The sequence below is a fragment of the Poecilia reticulata genome, linkage group LG20 (genome assembly GCF_000633615.1).
Source record: "Poecilia reticulata strain Guanapo linkage group LG20, Guppy_female_1.0+MT, whole genome shotgun sequence".
In the NCBI taxonomy this organism is placed as follows: Eukaryota; Metazoa; Chordata; class Actinopteri; order Cyprinodontiformes; family Poeciliidae; genus Poecilia; species Poecilia reticulata.
Window position 1 is genome coordinate 24,014,621 of NC_024350.1, and position 23,176 is coordinate 24,037,796.

The 23,176-nt window shown below is 38.4% G+C and overlaps 2 protein-coding genes across 28 annotated transcripts in view; both read left to right on the plus strand.

Moving 5' to 3' along the window:
• The window catches only part of kiaa1217 (KIAA1217 ortholog), a 128,526-nt gene extending 110,275 nt beyond the window's left edge, over positions 1-18,251 (plus strand). For 9 of the 27 annotated variants that reach the window (XM_008396760.2, XM_008396769.2, XM_008396766.2 and 6 more), the window contains 13 exons: positions 836-978; positions 1,133-1,308; positions 5,848-5,978; positions 6,847-6,994; positions 7,425-7,920; positions 9,096-9,294; positions 9,388-9,653; positions 9,932-10,087; positions 10,367-10,489; positions 13,213-13,293; positions 13,399-15,051; positions 15,554-15,697; positions 17,577-18,251. In XM_008396760.2, the coding sequence (XP_008394982.1) occupies positions 836-978; positions 1,133-1,308; positions 5,848-5,978; positions 6,847-6,994; positions 7,425-7,920; positions 9,096-9,294; positions 9,388-9,653; positions 9,932-10,087; positions 10,367-10,489; positions 13,213-13,293; positions 13,399-15,051; positions 15,554-15,697; positions 17,577-18,101 (4,241 nt within the window). In that variant the 3' untranslated portion in view covers positions 18,102-18,251. The remainder of the gene's footprint in view (positions 1-835; positions 979-1,132; positions 1,309-5,847; positions 5,979-6,846; positions 6,995-7,424; positions 7,921-9,095; positions 9,295-9,387; positions 9,654-9,931; positions 10,088-10,366; positions 10,490-13,212; positions 13,294-13,398; positions 15,052-15,553; positions 15,698-17,576) is intronic. The other 18 variants (XM_008396762.2, XM_008396770.2, XM_008396786.2 and 15 more) reach the window with 16 other exon arrangements.
• Positions 18,252-19,051: 800 nt separating this feature from the next.
• LOC103456914 (uracil nucleotide/cysteinyl leukotriene receptor) lies at positions 19,052-22,561 on the plus strand. The gene is made up of 2 exons (XM_008396792.2): positions 19,052-19,720; positions 20,906-22,561. The coding sequence occupies exon 2, from the start codon at positions 20,919-20,921 to the stop codon at positions 21,828-21,830; it is 912 nt and encodes a 303-aa protein (XP_008395014.1). The 5' UTR covers positions 19,052-19,720; positions 20,906-20,918; the 3' UTR covers positions 21,831-22,561.
• Positions 22,562-23,176: the final 615 nt, after the last annotated feature.

Below are 23,176 nucleotides of genomic sequence, written 5' to 3' on the forward strand. Positions count from 1 at the left end.
TATATATATTCTAAATTGCCATCTAAAACCTTCTGTTCAACAACTGTGAATTTTGCCAAACCCTGACGGGACTTAACTTGGAACCACGTGCTTGGGGCAGAGGAGACACAGCTTTTCAGCAACAAATACTCTAGGTGTGACTAATGTGAAATAAAGAATGAGATGTGGAAAACTCCTGAAGCAGGGGAGGATCTGTCATGCTGCAGGTCTGTTTCTCTTCCAAAAGCCCCAGGAATCTTCTTTGAATGAATGCTATTATGAACTAAAATAGAACATTTTAATACCAATATTCCAGAGTCTGCTAGTAAATTGAAAATGGGTCCTCACTGGCTCTCTCAACAAGATAATGATCCAAGACAATTGGCCAAATTACCCAGAAATGGTTTACCAGACACTTAATAACTGTTCTTCAATGACTATTAAAGTCCTCAGGCATAAATCCAATAGAAAACCTGTAGAGCTGAGCTAAAAAAAAGAAAAAAGAGCATAAGAAAGTATACAGGATTCTAAGTGATCTATATGGTCCAAGCTGTGTGAAATGCCCAAGTTGCCTTTCTGGGAAAAGCGGGTTGCACAAAGTGTTAATAGCAGGGGTGCTAGTACTTGGTGTATATATGGTTTCATGTCAAACAGATTATATATAATATTCATACAAGCTAACATATTTAAATGGTTTCAGCTTCCCTTTTATTTCCGGGAAAATATTAAAGAAAAATCCATACGTTGTCGACTGTGTGGTTTATTGGTGCATTTGTGCTCACTTTAAAAGCTAAAAGCTTTGCCGGAAATTATGAAAATGTTTATAAAGTATATACTTTTTTTTTCTTTGCCCCAGCAGGTGGATCTACTACCTTGGCTCCTAAAACCAATTCAGCCCCACCAGACAAGAACTTATCTCCACTCAAAGTGAATCTCATGCAGTTCAGAAAGAATGTTTCTGACCTCAGGATACAACTTCATCAGATGAGACAGCTGCAGGCAAGTACTCCATCTCCTTTTTACCTGATCTGTACTTGTTCTGGTTAAATTTCAGACTAGAACTTGTTTACACACATCTGAGCATACTCGCATCTTTAAGGCTCCAGGCCGGAGTCCTCTGATATCTTGTTTTACTGTGTACATCCCCCTCCAGGTCCAGAACCAGGAGGTTTTACGGGTGCAGCTGAAGCGGGCAGAGCAGGAAATTGGTATTAAACTCACAGAGGCCATGCGGCGGGCGGAAGACCCTGTCCAGAGGCAGAGAGCTCTGGTAGAGGAGGACAGGCATAAGTACTTGGGTCTGGAGGAGCGTGTTCTTGTACAGCTCAGGTAAGGCTAGAAAATTAAACACAATTCACATTTTAATTTCTGCTAAGGTTTACATGTTATTTTACGGCGTATTAGATGGATCAAATAAAATATTTGCACATTTTTTTACTTAATTTTTTGGCTATATGAGAACGTGTTCAGCTTTGAAAAAGACTACTTCATGTCATTAAAATATTGCATGTTTAATATTGCAGATCAAGTATAAAGAAAATAATTCACAACACATATATTTTGCTCCTTTAAGTAAGAAAAAGGACCTAAAGTACTTTTAACTTGTTGCTTTTGACCCACTGTCACTGTGAGACACATTTGAACACAACTGGTTTATGCGTCAGAATGACCCAAATCTAAATCTAATTAAGAATCTGTGGCAAGAATATTGTTGTTTTTCTTGTTTGTAATTGCAGCAAAAGATAGTTCTATAAAGTCACAATGCTTTTCAGGTTTTATTTATTTTTTTACTTTAATCTCGTGTATCATTTTCCTTTCTCTTCACAGTTCTCCCTACTTTATATTGTTCACATAAAATCCCATTTAAATTCATTGAAGTTTTTAGTTGTAACTTGGTAAAATGCGCCCAGTAGTTTTGCACCACACCATCTCACTGACATGCTGCACTTTCATAAACCAGTCAGGATGCTTCGCTCAGCAAATCAGCTACTTCTAGAAATCTCAAAGATTAGGTTAAAAACCAGAGGTGACTGAGCCTTTGGGAAAACACCCTCCAGGTTTTAGAACAGCCTGCTATGTACCCATTAGATCTGCTGTATTTTGCTATTTTTAAATCTTCTCTAAAAATATTTGTGTCATTGTGTTTTTAAATGTTTGAGCCCCTGCGTTACCATGTTTTAAGGTGCACAGCTAAAATCATGTGCTAAACAAGAGCGACAGATACTTTTGCCTTCTGGAGGCTTTTTTTTTTTTTTTTGCATAGTGTATCTAATTTTAAATTCCTTTATGGAAGTCATTAAGAGCACATCCTCAGAGCCAAAGCTGAATCATCCTTGGATGGCACAGAAGTGCATTAGCATACTGGGCAAGGTAATACTATCTTTCAGACAGCATCTTTTTCAAGGGTCACATCAAAATTTCAGCAAGATAATCTCAAACCAATCCCTGAAAACCTGGAAAAGCACAAATCTATGATAGAATGTGAATGTGCCGAAGTAGCTGAGCTGCTGTCCTGTCAGCCGTTCAAAATGCAGTAACCAAAATTTGCCTTCAGCTCCTAAAACATGTTTAAAAAAAATAAACTGATGCAACACAATGAGAACCCTACCACATTATAAACTTTTAGAAGTGCCTTGGTAAATAGCAGTTCAAAATAAGCCCAAATTAAACACACACAAGTTGCGTTGTGTCTGCATCAAAGGCTTTTACGAGTCTTCAAGCAGAGAGCAGACACACCCGTGCAGCTCCAGTCAGTGCTGCTCCACTTGTAGGAAATCCCCCAGAAGGTTTCATCCTCCTCAGCTCACCTGAGCCATTCAGTCTTGTCCTCTTAAACAAACCACACCCTCAAAACCCTCTGCAGCTCAGGTTTTTACAAGCAAGCTGTGCCTGCGCTTCTGAGGCTGCAAAGAACAATAGGGTAATTACTGACTACCCTGCTCTTATTTTAATTCACTTGCCTTGTCATGCCAACAGGAATCCCTAATTAAATCCTTTTTATTTGGATGCGTTTGCAATGCAAGGACAAAAAGTTCTGTATTTAATCAGCACAGAGCCTTTCAAACGTATTCATTGCTTTTGAACATTTCCACATTTTATTATGTTACATCTACAAATCGCAATGTAATTTGTTGGGAATTTTTTTGTCACATAATCTTAATGCAGAAGGAAATTTTTGTTTTTTTTCTTATAAATATTCAAGGCAACCAAAACACCTTGTAGTAACTAGTCCACTTGTGACATGGCGATCCACCTAAATTGACAGATGTGGCAAGCAGAGCAATAATCAGAATAGCAGCCGAAAGGCCTGTGGTTACCCTGGAGGGGCTTCTTAAATTGGGGCAAAACCAATAAGTAGTGGAGAATTCAGCCCTTATTTATAAAAATATATAATTTTAAAAAATGACATTTTGCTGTTTGGCAAAACAGTTTATAAGGTAACATATATAGAGAGAGAAAGTGGAAAAAATACGTCCTTTTGAGTCAGTTGTGCAAATATTTTCTTTTATCATAATTTCATATCTTTAGTGTGCCAGTGTGTAATTCCATTAACCAGTCAATTTGATGGTGTTACTTAGAAATTTTACTACAGAAGGACAAAGAGTCATTCCATGCAGCATGGAGTCCTAACATGGATCTGGTCCACGCAGATATATTACAATTACTGTCTTTTAGTAATCTTGTATAATATTTTTCTTCAGTGATCAACTGCAGCAGCAGGGCAGCTTGCACTGCTGTGATTTTTGCTTCCCTATTTAGTAGAAAACTGATCAACATTTTCCTGCATTCATTCATACCACAGTAGACTGAGTTTTGTGAGATTCACAATTTTGTATTTGGGAAGTGTATTTTGATTAACCAACAGAACACCATCACTGGGCTGTTCATGTTCGTGACGCAAATTTTTAAACAGATGGCGATGGTTTCACATTTCAATGCTACAAATTCAGGAGCTTAACCGGCATTTATGAGTTCCACTGAAACATCAATGTCTCAAATGAACCTCTTTGGATAATTATTTTATCTAGCATTAATTATACCATCATATCGATTATTTTGACCACCATAGTCTGATCAAATTAAACCAAAATTAGACTTTTTTCCTACATGCATAAAACTGTGGCTGCAAACCAACCTGAATACAAAACATCTATTGTGACACTTGGTGGCACCAGCCCCATGCTGTACGGATGCTATTCTTTAGCAGGGACAGGGTAGCCAGTCAAAGTTAATGGGAAGTTGGATGTAATTAAATACACAGAGAAATCCTGCTAGAGGCTGTAAAAGCCTTGTGACAAGGGTTTTCAGTTGACCAGGACAAAGACCCCTAAACAAACAATGAAACAGTTCCGATCAAAGCCCCGCCGTGAGTTGGTATTGCCCAGTGAAATTCAAGACCTAAATCCAATTGAGAATCATTGGCAGGGCTAAAAAATGCTGTTTATATATTCTCTCCATCCAGTCTGACTGGGCTTAAGCTATTATTGCAATAAAATGGACAAATATTTAGTCTTTTTGTAAAAGGTGGTTTTACAAGGTGTTGACTTAGGGTTTTAAACCCATTTGCACACTGTGCTTTTCAGTTTTCTATGTCCAATTTAACTTTCACTTCACATTTTATGTAGTACTTTATTTTGATGTGTCAGGAAAAAATTTTTAAATAAAACCCTTCACGGTTTTGGTTGCTATTTGAAAAATTGGGGAAAAAGTTCAATAGGTGTATATTTATCTTATATATTTTGTTTATTTACTACACTTTCTATCACTGGACTTACAGTGCCTTGAGAAAGTATTTTGAAGGGCAATGTAAGTTCAATGATAGCAGTTTATAATTTCTTAAAATAGAACCTGGCAGAAGGACCGGATGGGTTGTCACGCCAATTGTAGGTTAGCAAACGTGACTTCTGTCACTCTAAATATGGTGTGGCAATTAGGACTATTTTGCTTCAGGGTTAGTCAGAAGCTGCAGTTTGAAAAGATTAGAATCTCACTTTTTACTTATTTGTCTCTTAAAAGGTTTTAAAAATAATGCAATGGGTCCTGTAAAAAAATAACTCAAAATGTTGCCAGTGTAATAATTACAGTTTACAGGAGAAGGGTTAAAGCAAGAAGAAAGAGAAAACTTTTAGGCACATCGTGGCAAAACCTTGATACAAAAGAGAAATCTGTTTTCCCAGCTACAATTTCCATGACTCCTCTCACCAGCTGGCCTTGGCATAGCCTTGCATTCAACTCACTGTTCCCATTGGGGAGCTCCATAAAAGGCTGTATCTCAAGGGTACGTGACCACAATGAAACACCATTTTAGCAGTTCTCATGCAAACCAACTTGTCACACAATGTTATCGTTCAGCACATTTTCCCCTTGGATTTAGTGCCTTTCTTTAAGAGTTTTCTGAAATGGCTTGGTGAAACATTTTCACTGTGAGGAGTTGCCATCTCACAAATAAGCCCTCAATCAGTGTGTAAACATTTGCGGTATTGGAGTTGGACTTGGTTAAGTCGGGTCTAAGCAATAATTATAGTGTGGATGTTGGCTTTAATGGTGGGTGATGATTATTGTCAATATTCTGAACATGTTATAGACTCAATTTACTATTTCCTTTTCTAGGAACCATGTAATTACACTCTCCTCTGTTCCTCTACTCTAGTGTGAGATAAATTACCGCTCCATGCCCCCTGGCGTTTGCTAAGTGTATATACTACACAACTATTTATTATTTATTTCTTTTTTTTTCTGAACTGTACAGCCGAAACTCACAGCACAAAAAGTGTATATATTCATGAACTATTTAAACGAAAGGAGAAAAAAAAATCTTTTATATTTTATTATTTAATCAATTATTTATCTTTCTTGCTGTTTCTACAGTGAGCTGGAGCAATATGTAGCATCGCTGCAACCGGATTCAGCAACAACAACCAGGGTGGTGACCTTAAAGGATGTAGAGGAGGGAGCAGTAACTCTGAGGAAGGTGGGAGAGTCTCTGGCTGGCCTTAAAGGTAAGATGATAAAAATAAAAATACAAAGAGCATTTCAGTTCCCTTTAGCCACATTCTAGCATAAATATTAATCGTCAGGTGAGTTTGCAGCAATTGTAGGACTAAAACATTCCCAGGCAGTAGCTGCCAATACCTTATTAACAACTGTAAGTTAGTGTCTCCTGTTTGAAAACCTTTTCAAATTAGACTTTGCTAAATATTAATGATAATAAATTAAAATGAGCAATCATGGAATGAACTGACTTTCTATGCATTATTTGCGATTGGATAACATCTGAAATAAACAGGGCTGTTTTAGATGTGCATTCATTACTAGTATTGAGCTGAATTGTATGCAACTGAATTTCAGTTGGAGGCGTTTACTTCCCTTTTGTTGCTTGCTGGATTGAATTTCTTTAATTACCTTTAATTTTATTGAATTCAACCAAACTGATTTAACTGATCTGAAATGAAAGTAAATCAATTTAACCGAGCTGAGCCAGCAGTTGGCAAATCAAGTTCAATCCAACTGAACTGAATAGATTTGGACAGAATTTAATTTATTTATCTTAAACTAAAATCAACCAGAACAAAATGAATGAAGCTTAATTGAATAAATGAACCTAAATTGAGTATAAATAAGTTAATTTAACGGAACTGAAGTGAATTGCACTAAACTGTAACAAATGGAGATGAATTGTGTTAAATTAAATTGATACGGAATTTAACTGATTCAAGAGGAACCTAGTTAAGAAAACATAATCACCATGACAGATACCATCATACGAATCTGTAACATTGATATTCTGTGTGCATAGCAAGTAATATTCCTGCAATTAAAAAATAATTTTAAAAAATCTTTACATTTTTCTTATGTTTGTTTCCTCAGGAGAGTTCCCAGCCCTGCAAACCAGAATGCGAGCTGTGCTCAGAGTGGAAGTGGAGGCTGTTAAATTTCTGAAGGAAGAGCCTCACAAACTCGACAGCATGCTAAAACGGGTCAAGAGCCTGACCGATGCTCTCAGCAGCCTGAGAAGGTAGGAGGAAAATGCAGCTGAAGTAGGAATGAGGTGAACAGGTGCTCCTGGAGTATACTGTGAGTGTGGGAGGGGGCAATTCAAGATTAAATAAAAAAAACCTCAGCAGAGCTCTTTGCAGAAGTCTGATGTGTGGAGATTGTGCTGTTTGATTATACTGCCTCCGTGCCATCAAAGAGGTGACTCTGTGTGAATCCAGGATTCAGCTAGATTTCCTTTCATCACCTTCACTGAACCGATAAGCGAATTAACTTAGTGGAGATTGTATCACCTCATTTCCATTTTAATACGTCACATATACCAAGCTCGGTCTTGGCTTTTTGCTCACCAGTTGCACCAGTTGCATCTGTAAAAAAAAGAAAATCTTCACACATTTTTTATTTCGTAGCGTTTTTAACATCAGCTCAAATACCATTTCTTTCCTCTGCAGATATGCAACTGAGGGGTCTCAGAAAAGCGTAGATATTTCCACCAATGCCTCAGTAGGTGTCAACCACACAACAGCTGCAGAAATTGCTGTAGAAGCTCCATCAACATCAGTCCAGCTCACCTCCTCCTCAGCTCCACCAGAGGCACAGAGCTCCACCGTAAGATCGGAGGTGATGCCCTCCTCCCCAGTGGTCATCCATCATGTCCAGAGTTCTCCAGTTCACATGCAGCAGTCCCAGCAATCTGCAGCCCTCATAGCTCAGCCCAGTCCTCCCCTCACCCCAAGCCCTACTCAGATTCCCAGTCCCAACCCGAGTAAGCCTCAAGACGGGGAATCTCCTAAAGGGTCGGTCTCAGATCCACCAAGTCCTGCCCGCCTCAAGAAGATTCATGGGAATCTGGTGAATAATGGCAACAGCGCTCCTCATCAGGATCTTGTAATAGAGGAGCTCCAGAACACCAAGGAGAAAAGCAAAAACAGAGTTATGTCCATTGAGGTATGTTTAACTGTTGCTCATATTTTACAGTTTACAACCCTTGAATCTTTACACATTTTGTCACACTTGCAGCTTCAGTAGTTGCAGCTTCAGTAGTATTTCATAGTGATTGTATATGTCTGACCAGCATCAAGTAGTGCATACTTGTAAAACAGAAGAAAAAGAGTTGATGATTTTCAATTTTGACTTTGGTTTGGTTTCATTTCTATCACTCAAAAACTCCTATATGTAGTGCAACCAAATGTCCAGCTGTGTGCATTTCATTTCATTATGAATACAGCTGTTCTTTGAAGACCTTGAATGTTTCTTAGAGAATATTGATGAGTAAATAGTATCAGGAAAACCAAGGAACACAGCAGACACATCAGAAATAATGTTGTGGATATTTTAAATCAGGGTAAGCAAGGTTTCCCCTGGTCTATTATAAGCCTGGCAGGCAACCAGGCTTTACTTGCGCCCCCACCAGGCTTGATAAAAAATATTTGGACACTGTAGTTAGGATGAAACCACTGGCATTTATTATAATTGTAATTCTTTATGTTTGCCTTTTTTTCTTATATGTTCATCTTCATAAATTATGTTTAGGTATTGTTAATAATGTCTTTCAATTGCCTAGTCATATTTTTTAATTTCCTCTGAACTTTAGACATGTTTTATTCCACTTTGCACCCCTCACAAAAAACAGCCAAGAATGGTAACTGTGCCAGCTGTAGAAGTACAAATCAAGAGGAACAATCTGTCATTTTGAGCAACAGCAAATTTGTGGGAGAAGCAGCTCTAGTGAGATGAGATTAAAACTAATTATGGTTCAGTAGGAAAAGAAAAGCTGAATCAAAGTCTACAGACAATTTATCACTCTTTTCCACTTAACAATTATGCACTTCTTTGTCTTGGTCAGTTGCATTAAAATACATTGCAGTCTGTCCTTGTAAAATGACAAGTACAAAAAAAGTTTAAGAGGTTGTAATACTTTTGCAGACCGCTTTATCTAGCTGTCTATTTTCCTTGCTGTCTTATTTTATATGTCTAGTCACCTAGAAGTTTAGAATCTAAGCAGCTAGCCAGTTAGATAACTAGAAGTCTGCACTTTATGAAATGAAATTGGCAATTGTCTTGCACTTTATGCAGTCTCTAAAAAGTTTAGAGACTTTTTATCTTCTGTCTTTTTCTTGTAGGCAGCTGAGAAGGAATGGGAAGAGAAAAGGCAGCATATGGGTCATTATGATGGCAAAGAGTTTGAGAAGATCCTTCAAGAGGCTCAGGCCAACATGATGAAGGGAATTCCAAGCTTAGAGGTAGAGGGAAGCCAAATACTGCCCTCTGCTGGCATAGTAGAACATAGAGACATTCCCAGCCCTTTTGTGTCACCACCAGGTACAAATAAAACATACATTCAACTTCATTGAGTCATTTTATGCATAATATCACTTTACTTAGCAGTGTTTGCTTGAATAATGTGTTTTGCAGAGGAGTCTCTAGTAGACAAACCCTCCAAAAAGGGGTCTGATAAACTACCGAAGCCTTTATTGGAGAAATCTATCAAGCCAGCATCTTCAAAAACTGCCATTAAATCAGCAGCCACTGACAATTTGACCAGACAGGGGTCTGACAAATCCAACAAGTCCCCACCACCGCCACCTCCAAGAAAAACCTTCTCCAGCTCAAACTCAGGCATGACTACAACACGCTCTGGAGAGGTGGTCTATACTCGGAAGGAAAGCATCTCAGCACAGGTCAGTCACATTAATGTCATATCAAATTACTGACGGTAGCTCTATAGGTTTCCTGGCTATACAAAATGTTGATATATCCACTTTAAGTGATAAACCCACTTTAAACTCTGCATTGATTCATTTAAAAGTACATAACATGCCCTCTTCAATTTTCCGTCATGTTCCTTTGTATTATTAGCTTAAAACTTAGCGAATACTTGCTGCATGTCAATCCATCCATTGTCTATATCAATTATGCTGCATAATGTGAAGTAGTTTGATTCACTGATTTTTCACAGGAGGTTGAGGAAGATGCTCCTCCTCCATCCCCTCAGTTCAAGCCCACAAAGGCTGCTCCAGAGACCAAGCTGAAGCCCATCACACCCTCTCCTGTCACTGCTTCTGTTAACCGAGAAGAGGAGGATGAAGGGGACAAGATCATGGCGGAGCTTCAGGTTAGATGCATGTGAACACTCACACACGTCCTGGCAAACATATGGGCAGGGTTTATTGATTTCTGCTTACTGGGTGCCTTTTGCTTATCACTTCTTCCTGCGGTCGTTGATTTTATTGGAAGTGGCAACGGCTGGGTGCTAACAGGTGCCAAAACAAAGGATCCTCCTTGTCACCTGACAACAGTTGGTACAGCTGTGGCTGTGGTCCCTTAAGTCTTTATCCCACCCTAAAAAATCTTTATCCCCCCCATATCCCTTTGACTTGTCTCCAACCTTCAGGTTTTCCAGAAGTGCACAGTTAAGGATCTAGGGATAAAAAATTTGGTTGAGCCCACCAATCGAATTGAACCCCAAATCAAAGAACTAAGACCAGGGAATTTGTTGCCCCACAAAGAGAAAAAGGTAACACATGTGCCGCCGTGCAGCTGCCCAACTAACCGCCTGCCTCCACCAGCTGTGTGATGCACTAATTGCCTGTTGTTTCCTAACACTTCTACAACCCCTGTGCTCCCGCTTTGGCTCGAGAGAAACCTATAGCAGCTGTCTCCACCAAACTCCTTTCCTTGCTGGCTTGGTTCCTTCCCTTGTTTGAACCTGCTGGATTCCACAGCTTTGGTTTCTTTCAGGATTAAGTCTGCATAAAATTGAGCTGGTGTGTCTTTTGTATGACCTGTTTCAAGATTTAACTATCACTTGTCTTTTCTTCCAAACGAATAAAGACCTGTAATGTACTTTGTATGTTATGGGCAATTAAATTGTCTTGTGTCTTTCTTTTACAGACATTTTGTCACAGAAAAATTAAGTATAAAAAAAAGGAATTTACAGATTGACGCTTCAGAAAACTTACATTTGTAGACACAATGTGTTTTTGCAGACTTGGTTCACCAGAGGTCAATCTGGCCACTTTGCATGCTCCTGTCCCCCACTTATTTTCTGAGATATTACTTCCCAATCTCCCTTTCTTTGCACAACTTCACCTCAATTTGCTTTTTCAAGTTTCACACATTTATCCAATCCAACTGCAACTATATTGTTTATTATTCTGATAAAACTCTTTCTGAAGAATATGGGATATATTCAAACATATATTTAAAGAGTTAATTGTGTGAAGTTATTTGTTTATCTTTAGCAGAATGACATCATATCACCATCAGCATTTTGCAAATTAAATAAGTCCTAAGAGTGCTGGAAGACTAACAAGCAAGTCAGACCGAGAACAAATAATCAGTGAAACCATGGCAACATATATTCCTATAGGAGTATAGGAAAAACGAGTTATACGTCATTAATAAAGACAGAGTGAATTTAAAATTTGAAATTTAATTGATAGATTAGACCCACACCAGATCCAAAATATGATTACTTGATTACTTATGCTGCCTAACATTGCATTTATTAATGTAAAGAATTTGGTGTTGTCAGTGAAGTCCTCAACGAGTTTGTCTAGTTTGGTAGGAAGTGTGTGAGTGGCCAATACAAAGGAAAACACAGCTGTTATTACCAGCAAGGTATTTCCCCCTATTTTATAGTAACTATTGATAAGCACAACAGGCTATAAACTTTTTGAGCATTAGCATTAGAAAATCTGCAATTTGTCCATAAGCAACACTAAGCCTAAATTCAACATGTCCACATTCAACAGATGTCTCTAAAAGTGTTATAGGTAGACTTGGGCCTAGATATGGCCCAACACTGAGCTAGTCAGGCCTGAAAATATTGCAAACCCGTCTTCTTTTGTTAAATTTTACAGTAAGAGTCAGAGATTAGACGAATATGCAAAGAGCAGGTGCAGGCATGGTGTAGTGTTAAATTACATAAGTCCTTCCATGTTATTCAATGACAAAAAGACCTTCTAAATCTTGATAGTTCTTCTGTTTGCTTTTCCAGATTGGTGATAAGGACTGATAAATTATCAGATCATCACCTGATGAGGCAGACTGACATACTGCTCTTTGGATTAGTTTGTTGGCTTCCTACTCATAGGATTAATTTACTTTTCCAAATAGCTACTGGTAATATGTAATCTTTGCATCACAAGAAAGGTAACTGTGACCAATGATAACTTTATAGGATCACACTTTAAACAAATCTGATCTAAGTAATTTTTGTAAAACACAGATGTTAGTGTGGCATAGGATGAGTGTAAGCATGTGTTTGTAAACTTTGAACAACCTTTGGTAATGTTTCTGGAATGACATCAAAACATCTTATAAAACATTAGTTACACTCTATAACTAAGTGCCATTAATAAATTTGGACAATAAAATGTTTATGTTCCAAAGTCAAAACGTTTCTGAAATAAGGATTTTGTTATTAATCTATAACCTCAGATTACAAGAAGTTACATACCCAACTGGTTTTCAAATGAACAGTCTCTATTTTTTATTTCAATTTGGAGAATATTGTTAACAACTAAATCTTAGAAGCAACAGATTACATAAATTTTCAACATCGGTTTGTATTACATTGAGCACAGCTGACACAATCACAATCATTTTGCCAATGACAACGCAAAATGATAGCAAAGTATTAGAAAGAGAAAAAAAAATCTGACTCAACTTAGTTTCTGGGAGAGACCAAACTGTTGTTGATTAGTTAATTAGCATGATAGACAGGATTGTGAGTTGGCAGCAATTTGGAATGGTAAAAAGTAAAAGTAATTAAAGTAATTTTTACCATTATGACTTTAAAGAAGTCATCACTCACTCCCTTCTACGTGTACAGGTCTATTCTGTTTGGTGACAAAGGGCACAGAAATGTTGCCTTTTTTACAAGTATCTCTTTGAAAGTTCTAGAAGTTAGCGTCTCTTCACCAGTGTTGTTTTTTCCTTCTGTTTTTTACTAATATTGTGTGAAGTACAGTAAGAACAGTTAACAGTATTTCTCTCTTCTTTATAGTAAAACTAAAAAAAAGGAGACTGTTCATTTCTATCTACATGATGACAACCAAATCAAATTAGTACTCTTCCCCCTCTTTATAAAAGAAGCAAATTCAGAAAGACATTGTAATATCTTGTCACTGACCCATGGACGATAAATAATATTGTTTTTTGATATAGAGGTGATCTGTTGCAACCTGGTACACCAGTTGCACAGTAATATTATTCCCTCACACATTGTCCTAGCAGAGCTCAGAACCAAGTCGAGAGGATAAAGATCCAGACACAGATGAAAATGGAAACACAACTACAAGACAAAGCCCTGGGGTATGTACAACTTTTTGTACTTAACACTCTGTCAATTCATTCAATATTCATTCTAGAGTTTAAGGATTTGAGAGTAATACTACATTCTAAATGTCCCGTTGACAGGTCATATATTATGTGACTGGCCAGATTCCTAAAGATCAACCACCCCCATCAGGACTGGAAGACACCCCAGAACACAGGGAGTCCTCACAGCCTCTATCACAGGTGTCAAATGTCAATGCTAATGACAATTCTCCAAGCCCGCAACAGCAGATGCTGCAGATGCAGATGCCTCCACAACCAAAATCACCTCCACCTGTTACACCCCCACCGATATCACCTAAACCCACTGGACTCAATGGATTCAAACTGCCACAAAAGCAAGTTAAGCGTGCTGAATCCTTGAAAACTAGCGCAGAAGTACAGAAGGAAAAGAAACTCAACAAAACAAACACTGAAAAGAAAACCAAACAGGCCTCGGAGCATGTTTCCTCATTTAAAAATCCAAAGCCTCAGCAAATATTACCCACAACCAGCAATCCTGTAAAAGAGGTGCCTAAAGTTCAGCGACTCGGAAAGACTGCAAGTAAGAAACGTGATTTGACTCTAGCTAGTTTTGATGATGGTGATGATGGAACCAGTCTTAGCCCTGACTTACCTGGAGAGGAAGCTCCCCCGCCACCAGACATTGCATTTATGATCACTAACAAAAAGGTTCAGCCGCTTTCTTGTGGCGAGTACCAAGAACTGGTCAGCGCCAAGAAGGGTAGTGTCCAGACGGTCACAGTTGGCAGCGCATCAAACAAAGCCAACACCACAGTCGATCCCACTATGCCACAAGACAATGGCTTCAACAAGAAGCCTGTCATCATCATTTTTGATGAGCCAATGGATATCCGCTCAGCTTACAAGCGACTGTCCACCATATTTGAATGTGAAGAAGAACTGGAGAGAATGCTTGCAGAAGAGCGCATAGATGAAGAAAGTGAGGAGTCCGACACTGAAAGAAGCACTGGGTTGCAAGTTAGAGCTGGCGGTGCAGAAATTGTTGATGGTGAAAAGATCATCTCCACACATAGTACTGCGGAGCACACAGGGTCATCATCCTCATCTTCATCTTCAATATCTGAACTAATGGACAGTGGAATGAACACAGATACAAATGGAGATGCCAAGCAAGATGGAAAGAAGAAGTTTAAATTTAAGTTCCCAAAGAAACAGCTAGCAGCACTGACACAAGCAATTCGCACAGGCACCAAGTCTGGAAAGAAAACCTTACAAGTGGTGGTGTATGAAGACGAGGAAGAATCCGATGGTACAGTTCGGCAGCAGAGGGAAGCAAAGAGATTTGAGATCACTCGCTCAAAATCCTTCGCAGAGGGCACCAAGGGATCAGTGTCTACCACACAAACAGACCAGAACTCAGACGCACTTTGCAGAACCAATGAGATTCGGAAGAATGCCTACAAGACTCTGGACAGTCTTGAACAAACCATCAAACAGCTGGAAACAACTATTAATGAAATGGGACCATGCTCCCCGGAGGAGCCAGTCAGCACCGAAGACACCAAGGCAAGAACTGGGAAAGAATCTGATGTGGTTGGGTTGAAGAGGTCTTCCTCTCTCCCTACCTCTAGAGCGCATGGGCCTAAAGTATCCAGTAAAAGTTTGCTGCAGAAGAAGACAAAACCTCAGCTCCTTCCTCGCCCTGTTGTCGCCACTTCTTCCTCCAGCACCTCCACCACAGTCCTCAGTGTACCCACCAGCATACAACAGGTCTCTCTCTAGCTATTGTTGCTCCAGGAGAGTTTGGGTCCTTCTATTTCACTTTTCAACCTACCTTCACTCCAACCCTAACCACTGAAATTACAAAGTCATTAATCCACTCCACAGGTGCTCAGAAATGTTGAAAGCAACCCTGGTGGCTCTCTGCCACTGTAAAATCATGGTGACATGATCGGGGTGGCATTTTGTCGGGTGCCTGACTACCATCTATCTCCTGCAGTTCATTGCTAAAACTCTGAGGTTTTCAGCAAGTGGTGCACTGATCATCAGAGACTTTGTCGCGATGGTCGTTACTTCCTTATTCTCAACTGCATGCACTATGTATACTGCCTTTGAGGTTTATGGTCCTTCTGGATGCATGGTCTTTTACTGGTGTTGATTTTTTGAGGTGTTGAACTTTTTTCCCGTGTTTTGACTTCTTATACTTCCTGTTTTGGTCTATGTTTTTTTTTTCCTACCTTTTGTTTTATTTCTTGTTTTGTTTTTCGTTTGGATCCCCTTGCAGAACACCAGTGCCGCTTCCCCTACTAGTCGGATGCCGGTCCCTTTGTCTGCGAAGTCCAGACAGTCGCCGGCTACAACTGACAAAGCTGGAAAACAGCAAAAACTGCAGGACGCTCAGAGGCAGTTTCGACAGGTAGTTTTACTGTAGGGTTTTACCGGAGACTAGCAGAATTAAGGTCATGCCTTATGAAAGCATGGAGCATATATATGAGGGGGGAAAAAAGACTACCAAAGCCGTGAGATCTCGCAAGTGAAAAAATAAATAAATAAATGAAAGCCACAATGGTGGCAACTGTGGATCTGTTCTTGTTTCTCTCGAATCTGCAAAGACGCAAAGGCATGTTTGACTGTTGACTGTTACCCCATAACATCACTGTACTGTATGCTTCTGCATGTCCACACTGCTCATGGTTTTCACTGTGTTGGTGGTTATACAAAAACAAAATGGAGAAAGGCAAAGAAAAGTGGATCCCTGTCTTATCATCATCTGAGTTGTCATCACACCTCCAGTTCTCCATCACAGCTGAGTTCCTTAACAGTGTCGCCAAATCCTAATATCCTTCTGGCAATGTTCAACCACAGGTTTAACTTTTTTTTTCTTGTTGTTGTTTGGCTCCTCTCTTCTTATATTCCAACTCTGCTCAAACCCGACATCACTGCTCAGCTTCCTTAACCCCACGGTGATGCATTTTCTTGCCGTCAGGACCTTGGCATAACCTACTGACATTGTTCAGTGGAGTACAAATCCACATTTGTCCTCTCTGCTGCCACTCCTTTAACTTCTAACACTTTTTCCCTATTCACTCTAGCTCCTTGAGAGTATCTTTGCCTTCTCAATTTTATTCAGCAGCCTCTCCCAATACCTAACAATCCCTCTAACACAGAGATGCTCCTGTCTGCCATCATGCTGTCTAACTTTTGCAGTGGTTTCTTTTTCGGTAACGTGTCTCTCACTTCTATAATAAAAAAAAAAAACTGAACTTTTGTGTACAGCATCCAAAATAAGTATTAAGCACTTCATACATTTTTCTCAGTTAAGTTATTTCTTAAACCCTGTTGTCATTAAAGCTAAAACAGATGTCTGTAGCAACCCAAATAACCCACACATACAGAAAATTAAAGCAAGTTACTTTATAGTTAACCCATTGTTACGATTTTAATGTCAATTTAAAAATGCTTTTTAATCCCGACAGGAAATTAAATCTTGTATTAACTCTGTCCAAGCTATCAACGTTTCTTTAAAGGAACAGTTGTGTGTGGTTATTGTTGTACACAGGAGGGATCTCTCTCCTATTGCCGTCTGCATTACAGTGCACTTCTTCACAGTGCATGTGAAGAAGCCTCAAAGGCTTTGTACTAGTATTGCGCCTTATCAAGTCCAGAGGCCCCCAAAGCAATTCCACTACAGTCATTTATCCATTCACGCAGACACGCAACTGAAGACACTTTGTTGTGTCCTGTGTTGTAAAGTCATTTGAAAATCTCTTAAAGGAACTTGTAATCAGAATGCAGAGAAGAACTTGTGACCTCGTCCATCTTGTTTCTCTGTGCAAAAGACACCTTGAAGTTATCCGTGTCAACAGTCCTTTATAAGTATTTAATTAATTTAAGTTAGTATGTTTAATAGTTCTAGCTTGTGTAATTCAATTGTATTAAAAAAAAAACATTAAAAAAAAAACATTATTTATGGACTTGCTTGTTTTGATTTCTTTGCATATGTTGATTGCCTGCGTTGTTCCTGACAACTGGTGTACATTTCAAGTCGACAGGCCCAATAGACATATATTGACTGAGAAAAAGGTTGTGTGTTCAATTCTTATTTTCTTTGCTGTATGTTTTTGGTATCTTTTAGTTTGCCTTATTGATGTTATTGTTTGTGCAGCCATATTTGTCCATGTGAATAACTTTTAGTTTGTGGGGGTTTTTTTAACGTCGCCTTGCCTTTTACATGTGTTGTGTGACCAGTTTTCTTTTTTTTGACAACCAGTATCTGTTTTGGCATCTGTTTGCAGGCTAATGGAAGTGCTAAAAGAGTGGGAGGGGATCATAAAACTGCTCCCCCTACTATACCCGTCTCTAAAATCCCTGCTTTTTATCCTAGCTCTGCTAAAGGCAGCTCCCAGTCTGCGCTAAACTCAGATGCTACTAATCCCATTAACCCGCCTTCTTCCGCTCCTCCTTCTGCGACAAAGTCCTCTCACACCCCCCGTTCCAGTTCCCTACCTTCATCCCATATCCCCTCACTGTCTAACGGATCCCTCAAACTCCCTACACCTTCACAACACACAGGTAAAGCTCTCTCGTTCTCCTCACAGACTCAGAATGGTCGAGTGCACTCCTCCTCCTCCTCCTCCTCCTCTTCATTCTCCTCCTCCTCCTCCTTCTCCCCCTCCCCTCTGTCTCCCACACCGTTGGGGCCAGGTGGAAAGAGCATCCGCACCATACACACCCCCAGCTTCACCAGCTACAGATCGCACAACGGCAGCAGCAGCAAATCCTCCATCCCAACAACTACAGCAGCTAAGGACACAACTTAGCCACATTATCGCCAAGCGTGCTTTACAGCACAGCAGGTAGAACTGAATATATTCCATGTAATACTTTTTGTTGCTTTTTCTGTTATTTGAACATTTTTTTTATCATTTGAAAGTATTATTAAAGTAATGCACTCACTCTTTATATTTTGACACTGGCATTTGCGCACTGTTTATTTCTTTTCAGTTCTTTTCCTTTTCCTTCAGTTCACTTTTAGATTTAAACAACATTTGTATGGATTCATATTCTGCATCAGAGGTGAACCCTATGACTTATGTTGTAATTTTGTTTTTAATGGCTCTTTCACATAACTGTAGATTGATTTTGTAGTTGAATTGAAAGTTTTTAATTGTGGTGAAAATCTATATTTTTTGCAGTAGTTACGAATAGGGAATATATAGTTAATTTGCAATCAACATATATAAATTCTTTAAATTTTGGGAAAAAGAGAAATGTATTGACTAGTATATTTAATCCTCTATATTTCTTACATTCAAGACAAAATGTAAAAGCCTTTAATGAATTTATACAGAATTTATGATGAAAACTCATGATTAACTTAGTTTTCAAGAGTATTTTCTTATTTTTCACCATCATGAACTGCCAACTTCTTTAACAGATAGCATAGCAGCTGTTCTCATCATTAACACAAGTTTTCGTTTTATTGTGCCTATTTGCCAAAGTGGTTGTATACTGACTTGCTTCATGCCTAACTACAATCATCTACTTTTGGAAATTTTACTTGGCTCTTCTTGGTGTGACGGCTGACATCAGTGGTCAAAAGTTGTGCTAACATGTATGTATTGTTGCTGTTCATGTGATCTGTACTGAAAACAAAGTCAGCGAGATGTACATACCAGTAAATGCTTCTACTAAGAAAATAAGTAGGTTTTTTTTAACATACCAAAGTTTATTTGTATGCATGCCTTTGAAATATTTTAGGAGAGTAATGTAAAAGAGACAAAAATATGTTTGCACAAATAGATTTTGTAAATATTTTGGTTGTCTTCCTCTTTTTTTGTAAAGCTTTAAGTCATGACATAAATGAACAATGTGGTTAAAGGCAAAAGTTTGGTGGAGTAGCAAACGCAAATAAAGACCTGCATGCTTCTAGTGCACTGAATTTGTTAGTTTTTTTTTATACATGTTTTTTGTCTTACTTCCTGCGTCACATGGAAATGTGTGTACATGTGGGTAAACCTGTGTGCGCGTGTGCGTGCATGTGTGTGTGTGTGTTTGTTTGTGTGTAAATATAATGGTTAACACGCCACAAACCATTTTTGTAGCTTCTCACTTCTGCTTGACAATCAGTTTCCCAGTAACACACTGACGTCTTCCACTCTTAGTGAGCATACTTTAGAACAAGGTCCAAGTACAACTACAGGTAAGATCACTGGAGACTTTAAATGCAGTCTAAAGAATATTTGCATACTTGCTACTTTTTCTGTACTTATTTCTGCTATACAGTTGTATGAAGGCTATACCTTGTGATTAATAACCTTCACACGTTTAACCAGGTCATATGCAATTAGACTGCTAGAAAATATTTGATATTTAAATTATCTTGACAGGTGACATCACCCTTTAATCACAGTAACTCTCAGGAAGGCAAAAGAAAAAAGTAAGAGTTCTAGGTGTACATTATATAAATATTGTATATCCTGCTTATAAACAGGAAACCAATGAGTTCCTTCTTTCTTGACAAGTGACCTTTTGATAGTTGTCATTATCTTCATACATTTTATTGCCAGAAACGTTTAGATGCTTGATTTTATACATATGTGTGAACCAAAAGCTGCAGTATGTAACTTTTATAAAATACATACAGTATTCTGAGACAGATAATTTGTGAAAATACAGAGTTCCTCTGCTTTGTCCCAGTGATATCTAGAAACAACTAATCAGAGCCATGAGAAGGGTCTTAGTGTGGATTATGTCTCAATTTTATTAAGACATAATCCTCCCCTACACCAAATTATACACTTAGCTTACATAGTGCAATCAGGTAAATTGGATTGCAACACAGAGAGGTGTGACTCCTCATTTCAGAGAACCTGTCTCCACTTCTTTGGAGTCCATTGGTGCTGTGACTTAAACCAAACTTTTCAGTCGACATTTGTGTAGCACTTGCTGTTGTAAGATTTGGAAGCATCTGTTCTACACTGTTCCTCAGCTAATATGAAGCTTGCATGAAGTATGGAGGTTTGCGACTTGAATCTGCAGATATCTTATGACTTCTCAGCAATGCTCAGTGATTAATGTGACCAAGTTCCTTTTATTGATAATTGCTTCCTTTTTGCTATGCTGCTAACAATTGTCAATGGACTAACTGTATAGATGGCATGTCAAGTACCATGCTGGAGTTTACTAAGCTCCTGAAAGTGACCCTTTTTTTTTCACAAATACTTGTAGAGATAACCATAGAAATAATTGGAACGCCCAGATTCAGTAACTTGGAAGGGTGTCTCCAATACTTTTGGCAACTTTTATATTCTCACTTTTAAAGTTAAAGGAAGTTAAAGCCTGGGGTACAGAGAATAAGAACATAATACCCAGCCCATTGAGCATATTAAAACCAAAAAGCAAATATTTTTGTAGTAAAAGTTTTTCTTATTATTTGTCTCTTTCAATGTTCTAATTTTTTGAGAAACTGATTTTTTTTTTTTCATTATCTGTAGCCATAATCACAAAAAACAACAAAAAAAATTAAAATAAACATCTAATATGCTTTAATTTTATTAAGACAAACCTTTATGTGCTAAGAGTGATAATCACTGACTACACATTATGCTTTACCCTGCACTAGACTGGTCCTTGCCATGACACAGGCAAATATTTCCATGGGGAATGAGACCAACAGATTACCTCCGTGGGATATTATCCTCGCCTTGTTTTACATGTTGATCTTCATCATTGCTGTGCCTGGGAACTCCTTGGCATTGTGGGCATTCTGTCATCAGAAGAGCACTTCACCCTCCAAGGTCTTCCTGAGAAATTTGGCTATTGCAGACATCTGCTATGTCCTTATTTTACCTATGCGTATAGTTTACCACCTGTCTGGCAGCCACTGGCCCTTTGGAGACATCCTCTGTCGACTGTCAGGATTTCTATTTTACGTGAACATGTACTGTAGCCTCTACCTGATGAGTTTCATCAGCCTGGACAGATTGCTAGCTGTGACTTTACCTCTAAGGTCCCAGGTGGTAAGGAAGCCTTTGCATGCACATATAGGCGTGACCATACTGTGGGTGATAGTCATTGTGGCTATGATTCCAAATCTTTTCTCGCAAAAAAACCAAAACAACATGGCTAACAACTGCAGCATGCTGTACCTTGAAGGAAAATCAGCCAAAGCTTTGATCTCCACCATAGTTGCTTTTTTAATTCCCTTCACCACCATAGTTATCACCTCCCTAGTGATTCTCTTAAAGCTGAGGAACCTGAAACAACAAGAAGAGCGTCCAGTGAAAGACAAAGCTATGAAAATGATCGTACTCGTTGTGCTAAACTTCATGTTTGCATTTGTTCCCTATCACGTGTGCAGGGTGATATACAGTCAAAGTAAAGCTGAAAGGTTGGAGTCGCTGTCATTGAAAAGAGCCAATCAGATCACATCTGCACTGAGCTGCATCAGCGGCGTACTGGACCCCGTCATGTATTTCTTTTTGAACCGAGTTTACAGGAATACATTTCTTCATCTGTTCTTTAAAACTCGGAGACCTTCTCTGTAAGCATCAAAGTAAAATTCTTGCTGAATGACTGTCTTATTGTTGGACATTTTACAGATTGGAAGGTCTTGTAAGTATGATTTAACACATCAAAGAGAACTTTGGAGAATTTTTTTTTTTTCAAATCTGTAAAGCAAGTAGAATGTAAAGAGTTTGATATGCTTTTTTCTGGTACTTTTGACTGATGTTAAATATATAAATCTCTTTACATTCAACAGTCAGAGTGTAGCTTCGAACCTCAGTGTAAAAAAAAAATGAAACTGTGACCTACTTATGCTTTTTCCAAGGAACTTAAAGCTCTATTAGCTTTAGATTGCATTCAAAAGGTTTTCTCCCCTTCAATGTTCTAGATTTTGTCAACCACCAACTTATTTTTTGTTAACTTGTTTTATAGGAAAAGGTACTTTCTGTTTTTCTTTATTATGAACAAAGACTGGATTAAAATGCTTTTTTTGTGCAAATATGCTCTCTTGTGGATTTCTGACAGGTTTGACCACTACTTCTTTTAGAAAATCAATATTTTCCAAAAAAAATAGTACGTTTCTATGTATATGTTTCTATGTCCATCAGAGAAAAATGAAAATTAAACCACATACTCAGTCGACTTTGAAGAGAAATATCACGTTTTCAGAAACAAGTAAAGGAGAATACAGTCACAGCCAATAAATTATTGTGGAAATTTAAGATCCAGATAGGTGTGACAGTTGCAGCTGAAAGTACAAGCTCTTACCAAGTTCTGAGACTAAAAAAAAATGCAGAACGTGACCCACCTGGTTGTTTTTAACATTTGATTTAAACTCTTTCTTCCATAATTTCTGGATTGACATCTGTAAGTAGGGTTTTAAGTTTTAGTTTAAATTTATTAATGTTCCAACTTGTTGAACAGCCCAATGGAGCAAACAGCTGGGCTATGTGTGCCAGAGTCTTAAAAATGGAAATATGTCCAGATTTAAAAACACAACTTTTGAAATAATGTCAATTCACTGTTTCTATGCCCATAAAACACTCAAATGAATAAAGAAATGTGCAAATGCCAATTCCCCCCCCCCCCCAAAACATCATAACAGAGAAATGCTGAAACTGAATGCTGAAACAGAGAAATGCTGAATGCTGAAAACTTAAAATTTCGAAAACAATGAGGAATTTGACGTCCATCAGAAAAGAATGAGTCACTATCAGTTTAGCAGGTCAAAGCGACTTGCAAGTTATCCAGAAGAGAGTTCACAGTGTAAACAGTGACAATGCATATTGCTGTGCAAAATCATTACTTTACAGGCTATTGCTAGAAAAATGTTTTTTCTTTTTATTCGTCAGTTTGCATTAGAAATATATTTTCTGAATTAAATTCT